General features: G+C 37.3%; 2 protein-coding genes across 2 annotated transcripts in view; one reads left to right on the top strand and one right to left on the bottom strand.

The window, feature by feature from the left end:
* The first annotated feature begins 4,020 nt into the window (after positions 1 to 4,020).
* Positions 4,021 to 9,821, top strand: fscn1b (fascin actin-bundling protein 1b). The gene is made up of 5 exons (XM_039652365.2): positions 4,021 to 5,111; positions 5,577 to 5,733; positions 6,226 to 6,347; positions 8,188 to 8,358; positions 8,433 to 9,821. The coding sequence occupies exons 1-5, from the start codon at positions 4,283 to 4,285 to the stop codon at positions 8,636 to 8,638; spliced, it is 1,485 nt and encodes a 494-aa protein (XP_039508299.2). The 5' UTR covers positions 4,021 to 4,282; the 3' UTR covers positions 8,639 to 9,821.
* Positions 9,822 to 11,155: 1,334 nt separating this feature from the next.
* abcg2b (ATP-binding cassette, sub-family G (WHITE), member 2b) overlaps positions 11,156 to 12,189 on the bottom strand; it is an 11,150-nt gene continuing 10,116 nt past the window's right edge. The window contains exon 15 of the mRNA XM_039652366.2: positions 11,156 to 11,783. Within this exon, the coding sequence (XP_039508300.1) occupies positions 11,636 to 11,783 (148 nt within the window). The 3' untranslated portion in view covers positions 11,156 to 11,635. The remainder of the gene's footprint in view (positions 11,784 to 12,189) is intronic.

Genomic DNA, 12,189 nt, shown 5'->3' with positions numbered 1-12,189 from the left:
TCCACAGGTAACCTTTCCAAGGTATTTTCCTATTGTTTGGTCCCACTTAAGCTCTCTCTGAGTGGTTCAGACTACAGTGCTTTGAATTTGAGATATGTGTTGGAAGCCAACTTTATGCTGTCTAATTACTGAACATGACAGTATAACATAACGCAAGCTTTCATACTTTCATAAAATGAAACAGCCTATATAGCGTTCCAAGGAAAAGAGGGTGGTCACTCGCTGTCATTTCGGGAATGTATATGTGTCAGAACATGCACAAACTAAGGCACATTAAAAAAAGATTCACTTTTACTTTTCACACTCTTGCATCCATGAATGCAATCATGTAACTCAGATTCTCAATTTTAGCACTCTCCCATGAAGAAAATTAAAAGATTTGGTTTGAAAAATGTTTTGAGTGGATGGAAATATGTTTCATTTTGGTTATTTTGTTTGTACTGCAATTCATTATACTATAATTATATTTCCTTATTTTATGATGTGGCTTTAAAAACATATAAAGGAATGACTTCATTAAAAAAGGATGTAATTATATTAAATAAAAATACACCTTTTGTGGGCAGTAAGATATTTTTCATATATACACTGTAAAAAAAATATTTTCATGATCGCAACATTTTTTCTTTTGTCAAATCAACTTATATAATTTATGTAGTTCAGATAACATAATATTTTTAGTTTCTGCACTGTAAAAAAATATTGTTGGTTTAACTTAAAAAAGTAACCTGGTTGCCTTAAAATTTTAAGCTCACTGAAATGGAAAAAGTGAGTTAATACAATGAAGGAGAATGATTTAATCATCAGAAACTCAAAATGATATGTTATCTGAACTAAATAAATTATTTAAGTTGATTTGACAAAAGAAAAAATCTTGTGATTACTAATCATGAAAACATTTTTTTACAGTGTGGTGATTAAATTAATCTCCTTCATTGTATTAACTCAATTTTCCCATTTCAATGAACTTAACATTTTAAGGCAACCAGATTTTTTAAGTTAAACCAATAATATTTTTTTACAGTGTAATAATAAGGACTAATAATAAGGACATCAAATTGTAACTAAAGGCATTTATAACGTCACACAAATTATAATTCTAAAAAATGATCACAGTTTCCACAAAACTATTAAGCAGCACAACAGTTTTCAACATTGATAATAATAAGACATGTTTCTCGAGCTGCAAATCTGAATGATTTCTGAAAGGATCAATGAAGAGTTAATGATGCTGAAAAAACAGTTTATAACAAAAAGAGTTTGAGTTTCAACATCTACAATATCATCAGCAGAGAGAGCTGTTGAGTCTGACTAAGAAGATCATGCAAGGTTTATTTATGCAAGGACACATTCATGATGGGTTTACTTTCAACAATGCATTGTCTTCTCGAAATACTTGCCTTATCATGGGCACAAATCCTCAACAGACAACAGGACATTCGTGTTTTTGAATCTCACTTTGGACAAAGAGATTGCAACATGCGTTGTGTGAGATTACAAAAGTGAGAAACCTGCCATGATAGATCGACAATACTGATATTTTCTGCTACTTTTTGAGTTAATTGGGGAGAAAAAACTAAATCTAGCTTTCAGCATTATATATTTTAGGATGCTATTTTCACTTAATGGTTTCATTAGTTGGGTTTGACAGATGAACCTCATTAAATCGAGAGGTTTGCACTTTGTGTGCATCGTTCACGCTGCTTCATTAGCAGAGATCATGGCATAACTCAGTCAATTTTGAACTGAGAGAGCAGTCCGGAAGCCTGGAAGCAAGTTGAAATGTGTAGTTCTGGGCCATATAAAAGTTTGGTTCATTAAGAAAGTAAATGAAGCTAGTTTAATTAGCTTCTTATATGAATGCATCCTAAACGTAGCTGTTTTAGTGTCTTGTCTAGGGGCGTGATAGTTATCAGTGTAAATATGGTAACATTTAAATTCTCTCACATAGATGCTTCGTCTTAATCCATCAGTGTTTGTTCCACACAATGCACCCGTACCTAATGTTAATTTTTCCCCAAGAAAAAATACAAGAGGAAGCTCAAGTTAGATATTGCAGATATGTCTGTCCTTTTTCAGTGTTTGTTTTAACTATTACGGCTGCAACTACATTTTTTTTCTTTTTAAAGAATTTGAGATATGTAAAAACTCTAGATCATGTGAAGATATCAACAGTAACTCTTTAGAATGGTAACACATTTGTTAACATTAGTTAACTAGTTTACATCTCAGACAAAAATGGTATCAAAAGCTGTCACTCGTGCTTATTAGGCAACCTCAAATGTACATATTGGTACCAAATGGTTACATATTATTACCTAAATCGTACATATTGGTACCTTTTTAAAGGATACCGTCCCAGTGACAGTGAACTAACAAAGATTAACAGGTACAAAATATTGCTTATAATAAATTTCCATATAATGAACCTTATTGTAAAGTGTTACCAAAGAAATCCAATAAAACAAATCATGATTGAATATAAACTATTTGTTTAGTCAAGCTGTATCAAATTTATAATGGTTTGTGGAATGTGTAGTGTATTTGTGAATGTAAACAGATTTTACATTTAGATTTGATTCTATTTGTGCCTGAATCTGCCAGTATGAACTAATGTTATGTGTGATTTAATGGATTTTGTTATTGATGTAGTTGTTAAATTCGACACCAAACACAATTTCTCAACATGATAAGAAATAAATAATGAATTACCCCTTTAATGCAATCAATAATTGTACATCTTACCACTGGTATTTAGGCAATGTGTGTTCATGTGCTGATGAAGAAAAAAGGAGAGTATGAGTGGAGAGATTTAATTTCCATCACCGAATCAATATCCTGTCATTTAAGAGGAAGAGGAAGGCTGCAGCATGGGCTGAAATAACCCCAGCAAGTTCCTGCTTCCTTCGTTCTTAGTTATTTCAGATGAGCAGAGGAAATGTTTGGGGGGCATCTACACTGTTAATAAAAATAAGTTGAATGAAGGGTAATGTTAAGTATTAAATGTTAGAAATAGTACATTTTACGCAGTTTCTTTGGTGATGTAACGAGTTTGTATGTGAGGATTGTTTTAGGACTTCTTTTTTTCCTGAGAAAGATGGGGTTTATTGACCGCTGAACATTTTTAACATCACAGATTTGGACAACGGTGCCTTTGAGGTTACCATCATTGTGTGGGACGTTAGAACAGACAGATCACACGAAGATCGCCCCCTTCTGGCCGCACACACACTCGCAACCTCTGCTTTCCCAGAAGGTTTCCTATCAACTGACCAAGCTCAACCCCTCAGTCTAAAGCTACAGGTTGATAGTTGTTGCAGAAGGTCTCTTCAAGTGTCCCATAAACCCCAATTCCATAGTCTTCCAGGTTTAAACTTAAGTAGGCCTACAGTTCTGTAATAATGTCAAATTATTTTTAACTTTAATGTAGGCTATATTATATAAAGCATGTTACATTTACATTTATTCATTTAGCTGACGCTTTTATCCAAAGCGACTTACAATTGCTATATGTCAGAGGTTGCATGTCTCTGGAGCAACTAGGGGTTAAGTCAGTGTCTTGCTCAGGGACACATGTTAATAGTATACTTGATAATTTTGTAGTGTGTTATTTAATATAGGTCACCATTTAAAGTTAATATGTTTTAAATGTACTAAATTGCAACTTCAACATTACAAATTGCACAAATAACCATATTTAATAAACAATATGTCTAATTAGGCCTTTTAAAATACATATTGTATTCAGACCTATTTGAGGAACACCCTTCAGTTAAACTAATTTTTAATATAAATTTAAACTATAACACTATAATTTTATATAAGTGTCAGAAAGCATCATCCTATAACCAGTACGCATTTAAATAAATTTAAGTATAAGCCTAGCCTATGATTTCCATAATAAATATATTTAAAAGTGCACTTCTATGTCACAAGAGAAGACACTTTAATTTAAGATCGGTCTATTCTTTCCATAGCAACAGCAGAGAGATGACGTGGAAAGGTTCCACATCTTTGTATTTTATTAGGGTAAATCAAGTGGTGCAAACAGCTGTCCAGTACGATTATGCTCCTGTGTGGAATAAAACAGCAAGACACCTAAAAAATTTACATATGCTACAGCCTACATATCAGCATCAGCATCAGCATCTCTCTCTCTCCCTCGCTCGCTCGCTCGCGCGCCATCGCTGGGCTATAGCTATATCACTCGTCAGTCACACCCACTCCTCGGAACCGCTGCTCACCGATTCTCACCGAACCGTAACGTCTAAACAGCTCCAGCATGTCTTCGGAAGGATTAGGCGAGACTTTGGTGATTCGGTTCGGGCTAATAAACGCCGGTAACAAATATCTGACCGCGGAGATGTTTGGTTTTAAGATCAACGCCTCCGCGAGCTCAATGAAGAAAAAGCAGGTGTGGACACTGGAACAGTCCGGAGACCACGGAGACTCCAATGCCGTGTTCATCAAAAGCCACCTGGGTCGCTACCTCGCCACCGACAAGGACGGCAACGTGACCGCGGACAGCGAGCAACCCGGCCCGGACTGTCGGTTCCTTGTGATCGCCCACGACGACGGCCGGTGGTCCCTGCAGTCCGAGCCCCATGCGCGCTACCTGGGCGGGACCGAGGACCGGATCTCGTGCTTTGCGCAAAGCATCTCGCCTGCGGAGAAATGGAACGTGCACCTGGCAATCCACCCTCAGGTTAACGTCTACAGCATCGCGCGCAAGCGGTACGCACACCTGTGCGCCGAGAGGAACGAGCTCGCCGTGGACCGCGACGTGCCGTGGGGTGTGGACTCATTGCTCACGCTCGTGTACCTGGACCACCGGTATCATCTGCAGACCGCAGACAACCGCTTCCTCACGTGCAGCGGCGCGCTGACTGCCAAACCGGGCACGGGCACCGGGTTCACACTGGAATTTCGCGCGGGGAAGGTGGCTTTCCGGGACGCCACGGGCAAATACATCGCGCCTACGGGCCCCACCGGGACAATGAAGTCAGGCAAGAGTGCGCGTGTCGGGAAAGATGAGCTTTTTGTCCTCGAGCAAAGTCACGGGCAAGTGGTGCTCACAGCCAGCAACGAAAGAAACATCTCCATGCGCCAAGGTGAGCTGTGATTGCAGCATGATTCGGAAATACTATTAATAATAGGTCTGGGACATATGGGTGAAGTCAAATTTAAGTAAAAATGGGCTACTTTTTAAATATCTGTAAATCTAAGCACCTAGCTCCAAAATGTATCCAGACTCCATGCTCTTTTTGTGTTGCATGCAGGGCGCCTAATTTATGTATTAATTTTCATGCCACACAATTTGTAAAATGATTGTCCTGCCTTAGCAAACTAATCAAAGTTACTGTACAAATATAATAATAATTTATTGCATAACAAACATATAAAAAGCATGCATATTGGCTTTGAGTTTGGCTTTACTTTTATAAGCTCTGGAAATCTGTGTCAGTGTGTGTATATCCATGCAGAAAAGTATCAGATTAGAATTTGAATTATATGTTGATTAACTTCACTCTCCTAGTCTGTCTTAAAATAGCACTCTGATTGAATTATTATTTTAGGGGTTGATTTATCAGCCAATCAGGATGAGGAGTCTGATCAGGAGGTGTTTCAGATGGAGATGGACATGGAGACCAAGCGCTGTGCCTTCCGATCTTGCAATGGGAAGTACTGGAGTCTCACCCCAAATGGAGCGATTCAATGCTCTGCCTCCACTAAGTAAGAACAACTAACTATATGTAACTACTTTCAGAAAATGTTTCATAGATATAACTAGACACAGGGTAGAATAGCAGATTAGCCAGCCTGTGTCTAAAAGATTGTTTGCTGCTGAGTGAACCATATGGAAAGAGGGATTAGATAAAAGCAATAGGGAATGCAAACATAACAGCTTGTCTTGACCAGATGCTCTGTTTACTCAACAATTTTATATATATTCTCCAATAATTGGTTTTTAAACATACCAAAATGGAGGAAAGTTGTTTGGAGTAAGTTTCCATGTCATAAAAATAAAAAAAGACATTGCATTGATGAACTGTTACTTTAACATTTTGCATTTAAGAGCCACTTTTATCCAAAGCAACTTACAGTTAAAGTAAGAATAAGTTTATTGTTAGCTAGAGTTGAACATAAGCTCAATTGTGCTCAATAAGAAAAGAAATCTACATTCCGAAACTAAGTTGATTTTAAGAAACTGTCTGTTTATCCCAGATCACCCAGTTGTTTCTTTGACCTTGAGTGGAAAGGGTCAAAAGTGGCACTGAAGGCCAGTAATGGTAAATACTTGGCAGCCAAGAAGAACGGACAGCTGGCGGCCGCTGTGGACTCTGCAGGTTTGTGTGTGAGGGTGTGTTCACACTTGGAAGGTCTGGTTCGATTAACATGAACTCTGTTGCAATAGCTCAGTTAGTGTGGTTCATTTGAATAAGTGTGCACCAAACAAGCTTCCAAACAAACTCTTTGTGACATCTAATCGAACCAAAAACAGGATGTGATGTCACAAGACACAACCCCAATAAGCGGAGCTATTCCAAGAGGGTCCTCACACCATCGGTGCTCGGGCCTAAAAAGGACCGAATGTCTGGAAAAGAATACCTGGTTCCTCTCGTCATATAGGAGCCATGTTGCCAATTACAGTACGGTATGGCATTGGAACCGCAGAAGATCTCAGGTTGTGTGTGTAACGGAGGAATTCCTGGTGCTGTTTTAACTCTAAAGGTCCATTCACACCAAGAACGATATCGATAAAAATAACTATAAAATATAGTTCTAAAAATCGTTCTCAATATTAAAGAATAGCAGATTTCACACCCCAGCTATAACGATAACGAAATAGAGAAACGATATCGTTGGGATCACTTTAGGAAAGATTTTTTTTCAGCTGTTGGACAATAAAACACTGAAAGCCAATCAGAATCAATTCTAATTTAAGGGCTCACGCATTTAAAATGGCCAACAACATTGCAGAGAATTAAGGTCCAGAATTGAACTGTTTGAATTGAAAAGTCAAGCCCATTTAAAAAAATGGATATGGAATAAAAAAAATCGTTCATACCCTTTGAATAAATGGTGAGAAGCAATTACCTCAGGTATCCAGCACTCGTTTCGACAACATTGTCTTCATTGACTACATCAGCTAAATTCACAGTTTATTAGATCGATTACACTAGCTTCACTCAAAACATTATCGTTTGTTAGTGTGGTCGCAAATAAAGTTATCATTATAGTTATCATTCTCGTTCGTGTACTACCCTTTACACATTTATAAGCCTTTCGAGAGTTGGCAGGTAACCAAATTGTCTGAGTTTGAACCAGCGTGGAAGGCAGGCGCGCTAACAAGGACGCTAAAGACTGTAGCCTCTAGCATGCCTCTCGAGGCCAAGGGAGTGAGGTTTACATGCACATTGACTACTAGCTTGCCTGAGTTACATTCATCCGACTAAACCTCACTTCCATCCAGGTCATGGCACCAATGTAACCCCTCCGGTCCTACTCGACCTGCTCTGAGCGGGATTTGAACCGGTGTGGGAGGGAGGTGCGCTAACAAGGACGCCAAAGACTGTAGCCTCTAGCACGTCTCTTGAGGCCAGGGGAGTGAGGTTTGACTACTAGCTTGCCTTCTTTATATTCATCCGCCTAAACCTCATGTCCATCCAGGTCATGGCACCAATGTAACCCCTCCGGTCCTACTCGACCTGCTCTGAGCGGGATTTGAACCGGTGTTGAGGGAGGGTGCGCTAACAAGGATGCTAAAGACCGCAGCCGCCAGTTGCTAGCGCACCTCTTGAGGTCAGGAGAGTAAGGGTTACACGTACAGCGACTACTAGCTTTCCTCTGTTACGTATGCACACACAACGAGAGCATCAATCCCAGCACACAGCATTGTTTTGGATGTTCGATAACATAAGTAAAATATGTTTTTTTGTTTTGTATCTTAAGGTTCAGTATTAAAATGTGAATGCTGAGCGAACCAGGATTAAACGTATAATTTTCTCTTTTGGTCCGAATCAAAACAACCAAGAGAACCAATCTACAAGTGTGAAAACACCCTGGATTCCTTATTAAGATTTGAATCATTTATATGTAAAATCAAGAGCGCTGTACTGTATTATTAACCACAGCTAACGGGTTATATGTAGAGTATGTGCTAGCGTGTGCTGTTTTCTTTTACAGGCGAGCAGGAGGAGTTTGTGTTGAAGCTCATCAACCGGCCGCTGATAGTTCTGCGCGGGGAACACGGCTTTATTGGTTGCCGTAAGCAAGGAACCGGCACACTTGATTCAAACCGCTCGTCATATGATGTCTTCCAGTTAGAGTACAACAACAACGCTTACAGCCTCAAAGGTGAGTGATAGTGTTACTGGGATTTGTTTTGGTAGGTCGTAAATAGTTACCATTTCTCTAATCGCTCTCCTCAGACTCGGTGGGGAAGTTCTGGACAGTGGAGGCAGACGGCTCTGTGATTAGCAGCAGTGGAACACCTGTCTATTTCCACTTTGAGTTCTGCGATTATAATAAAGTGGCCATTAAGACGGAGGAAGGCAAGTATCTTAAGGGAGACCACGCTGGGGCTCTCAAAGCCAGCGGCCAGGCGATTGCCGACGCAACATTGTGGGAATACTAAGAAACATTCATGGATCTGCACACACACAAAGAAACAATGTGTGTTCTTTAAACCTATACTTAAACATAACACATTCTCTACAGCATAAGCACAAGATGATAATGTACAGTTCCCATCACGCAACATGCGGATTTCAACATAATCTAACACATTTGAATGTAAAAGTACAAATGCACAAATTACTTGTCATTAAACTCATTATATTAAAGGGGTATTTCCGCAAAAATGGTAAGTCTGTCAGCATTTATGACTTTCTTCTATCGAACATAAAAGAATTTATTTTGACTTTGTGTTCTACAGAATAAAGAAAGTCATATGGGTTTGGAACAATAATGTGAGTAAATGATGACAGTTTTCATTTTTGGGTGAATTTTCCCTTTAATGAAGCACAAATTGATGGTACACTGACTAAATATAATACAAAAAAAGGATTAATCTCAATTAGCATAAGTCGTCACGAAATAATGCAACAATAGATTAAGCAATTTAATGCACTTTGTGTAGAATCATGCAAAGTCACTGTCATTGCCTTTCAGTGCTTTCATGGTCTTATTTCACTCCGTATAATAACGGTTTCTAGGAAATTCAGTATCTAAATGTGCTATTACATAATGGTCAGTAATTTTGCTTATGCAAAATGCTGTGCATTATAAGCTGAGCCTCCGGCCATAGGGTTTGTTCCTGCTCCCAAAAAACATTTTTAGAGTGAACTGGCTTCTGTAATGAGGCCATGTTTTAAATAGCAGCAACGTGGCTTAGAAAATACTGGAGAAATATCCTTGTTCACATTAGAGAGATTCAGATTTCTCCACGCACACATACACAAGCACACAAAGTCAGTCAAAAGCAAATCCTTTGTTTGTCAAATTGTTAGTGTTTGTGGACATTTTGGGTTACATGACTTGTATTCAGCATGTTCCGACATCAGGAACAACAGTGTTTTTTATTGTAACTCTAGCTTGTTGATTTGCACTTTTTCGGCTAAAGCTTTTCCATGTGAATGTGTTGAAGAAAAAGAAGTGTTTGTGCCTTCCCTGGTGGGATATGATCTCCTTAGGTGTGAAAATGCAATTTTTGTTGAACTTCATTTTTATTTGATTCTCAATTCTCATTATGTGCCATTTGCAACTGGACATGACAATGAAATAAAAAAAAATGTTGGACAGTAAATTGTTAAAGAGTGTGCTTTGTTTCGTTCTTGTCTAAAAAGGTTCATCTCACATAATTCATATATTATAATTAGCTAGCAATAGATATGGTAACAATAATCAACTGCCTAATCCATTTATAGTTACTTTATTCCTTATTCTGTACAAGTTTACATATTGCAACTCAACCCAATTCATTGCAATAGTTTTGTTGCCACAGAGATCTGTAACATGAATTTTACATTTTCTGAAGCAGATTTTGATTATGCACCTCTGTACCTTGACTATTTTCCAATGAATTCTCCCCAACTCGACCTTGGAGAATTTCCAAGATTTTTTACGCTGACAGTGTGGCTCTTGAAACTCAAGAAGACTGCACTGCACACACAGACACTCTCTCTCACACATACACAACATACACACAGGAGATGCTAATATATCTTACAGATGTGATTGTGAATATTACATGTGGCAATAACATGTGGAAATATTTGCAGCTGCTTTCTATGGGTTTTAGACACTACAGCAACAACTGGAGGACAAATTACATGACTTAAATTGTGTTATAGACAAACAAAGAGATGAGCTGAGAGTTAAGTAGCCTATGTAAGAAACCAGGAAGAATGACTCAAGTATGTAGCCTTCACTCTAAACAATGCTGGGTTGTTTTAACCCCAATTTGGGTAAAATATGGACAAACCCAAATGTTGGGTTAAAAATGTCATTTAAAATTTTAACCCAACTTCAACTTTCACTTTTAACTGTACATTTTTTTATTGCATTTTTAAACAAACATTTGGGTTTGTCCATATTTGACCCAAATTTGGGTTGAAACAACCAAGCATTTTATTAATTATGTAGTATACATTTAAATATGAAAATATCCAATGGGACAAAAGCTTTGTATGACTTGTGTGTGTGTGTGTGTGCTTATATAGCCATACACTCAAACAGAATAGTGAATTTCAGTTAACAGCTATACTCATTTAAAAATACTACCGTAAGTAAATGGATAATATTCAAACTAGCTTCTTACAAAAAATACAGTTGTGTGTGTATAATTAATATCAGGGCAGTGCAAGAAGACGTGGATGAACCATAGACATATAAAATACAACAGTATTCTATTATGTCTATGGGAGGAACGTGCAGAATAAGAGTCACATTGGGTCATGACTCAGAACGGTGCTGCCACCTAGCGGTGAGATTACGTATTACTCTAAGGAAAACAAGACAATATTCATTCCATTCGCTTATCCACACACTCACACAGGCCACACGTTTAAAATGTTTTATTGGGATAAAAACATATTGATTAACATATTGAACAATTTATATATATATATATATATATATATATATATATATATATATATATATATATATATATCACTTTTTGGTTATATAGAACAAAATCTATGACCATATTTTCTTTTCAACACATGACTTCATGAGGACAAAAAATTGAGAACTTTTTTTTTATATTCACGTCTCATCTCAGTAACTATAATGTTTTGAGTCAATAGTCCAATTGTACAAATACAGTGATTTTGCAACAGAAACATTTTGTCTAATCTTAACTGTTTTACTAGTTAATTTAGGAAAGCATTTAAATAGCACTTCAAATACAGATATGCTGCACAACATGCTTTTTTTAACATTAGAAAGTACTCCATATTTACAAACAGGTATCAGTGTCCGTGTCTGAATTAATAAATTAAAACATAATTTATATAGACAACAGTGTTTATAATCTGCATACAACAAAAATGAAGTTGGTGTACAAAAATATGAATTTTAGGAAATTACTTTGAGTGTATGAGTCATTCTGTTATGAAGAGAATGCTCATTATTTCCAGCGGTTGATCCTGCGTAACTGTATGTATGCAAATATCATACACACCAGTATAATGCCCAGAAGAGCCACCTGGTTCTGCCAGAAGCCCCACACACTGTAGTCGATCCCCTGAGATTCCAGATACGTCTCTCCAGTTAATCTGACCATGAGAAAGAGATCAAACAGAAGATGTAAACATCTATTTTAATTGCTCAATAAAAAATTGTATTGAGCAATGATTTAAAGAATTCCTTTTATGCCAATATTGTGATATGATATGCATTACACTTGCAAAAACAATTTGGGGTTAGTAAAGATGTTTGAGAATTTATTTTTATGCTCACCAAGACTGCATAATTTGATCAAAAATACAATATTATTCTAATTTAAAATAACTGGTGTCCATTTATTTTAATTAGAATTGTTTTGTAACAATGCAAGGTCTTTCCGGTCACTTCTGAATAAAAGCAGTTAATGCAAATATTAATTTCTTCAAAACAAATCTTACTGACCCCAAGCTTTGGAACAGTATAGTGTATAATGAGCCTGTCATGATGTGTCAAACT

Source organism: Pimephales promelas, chromosome 6 (genome assembly GCF_988280905.1).
Source record: "Pimephales promelas chromosome 6, fPimPro1.hap1.1, whole genome shotgun sequence".
In the NCBI taxonomy this organism is placed as follows: domain Eukaryota; kingdom Metazoa; phylum Chordata; class Actinopteri; order Cypriniformes; family Leuciscidae; genus Pimephales; species Pimephales promelas.
The sequence above is the reverse complement of the archived record's forward strand: the minus strand, read 5'-3'. Positions and strand labels throughout refer to the sequence as shown.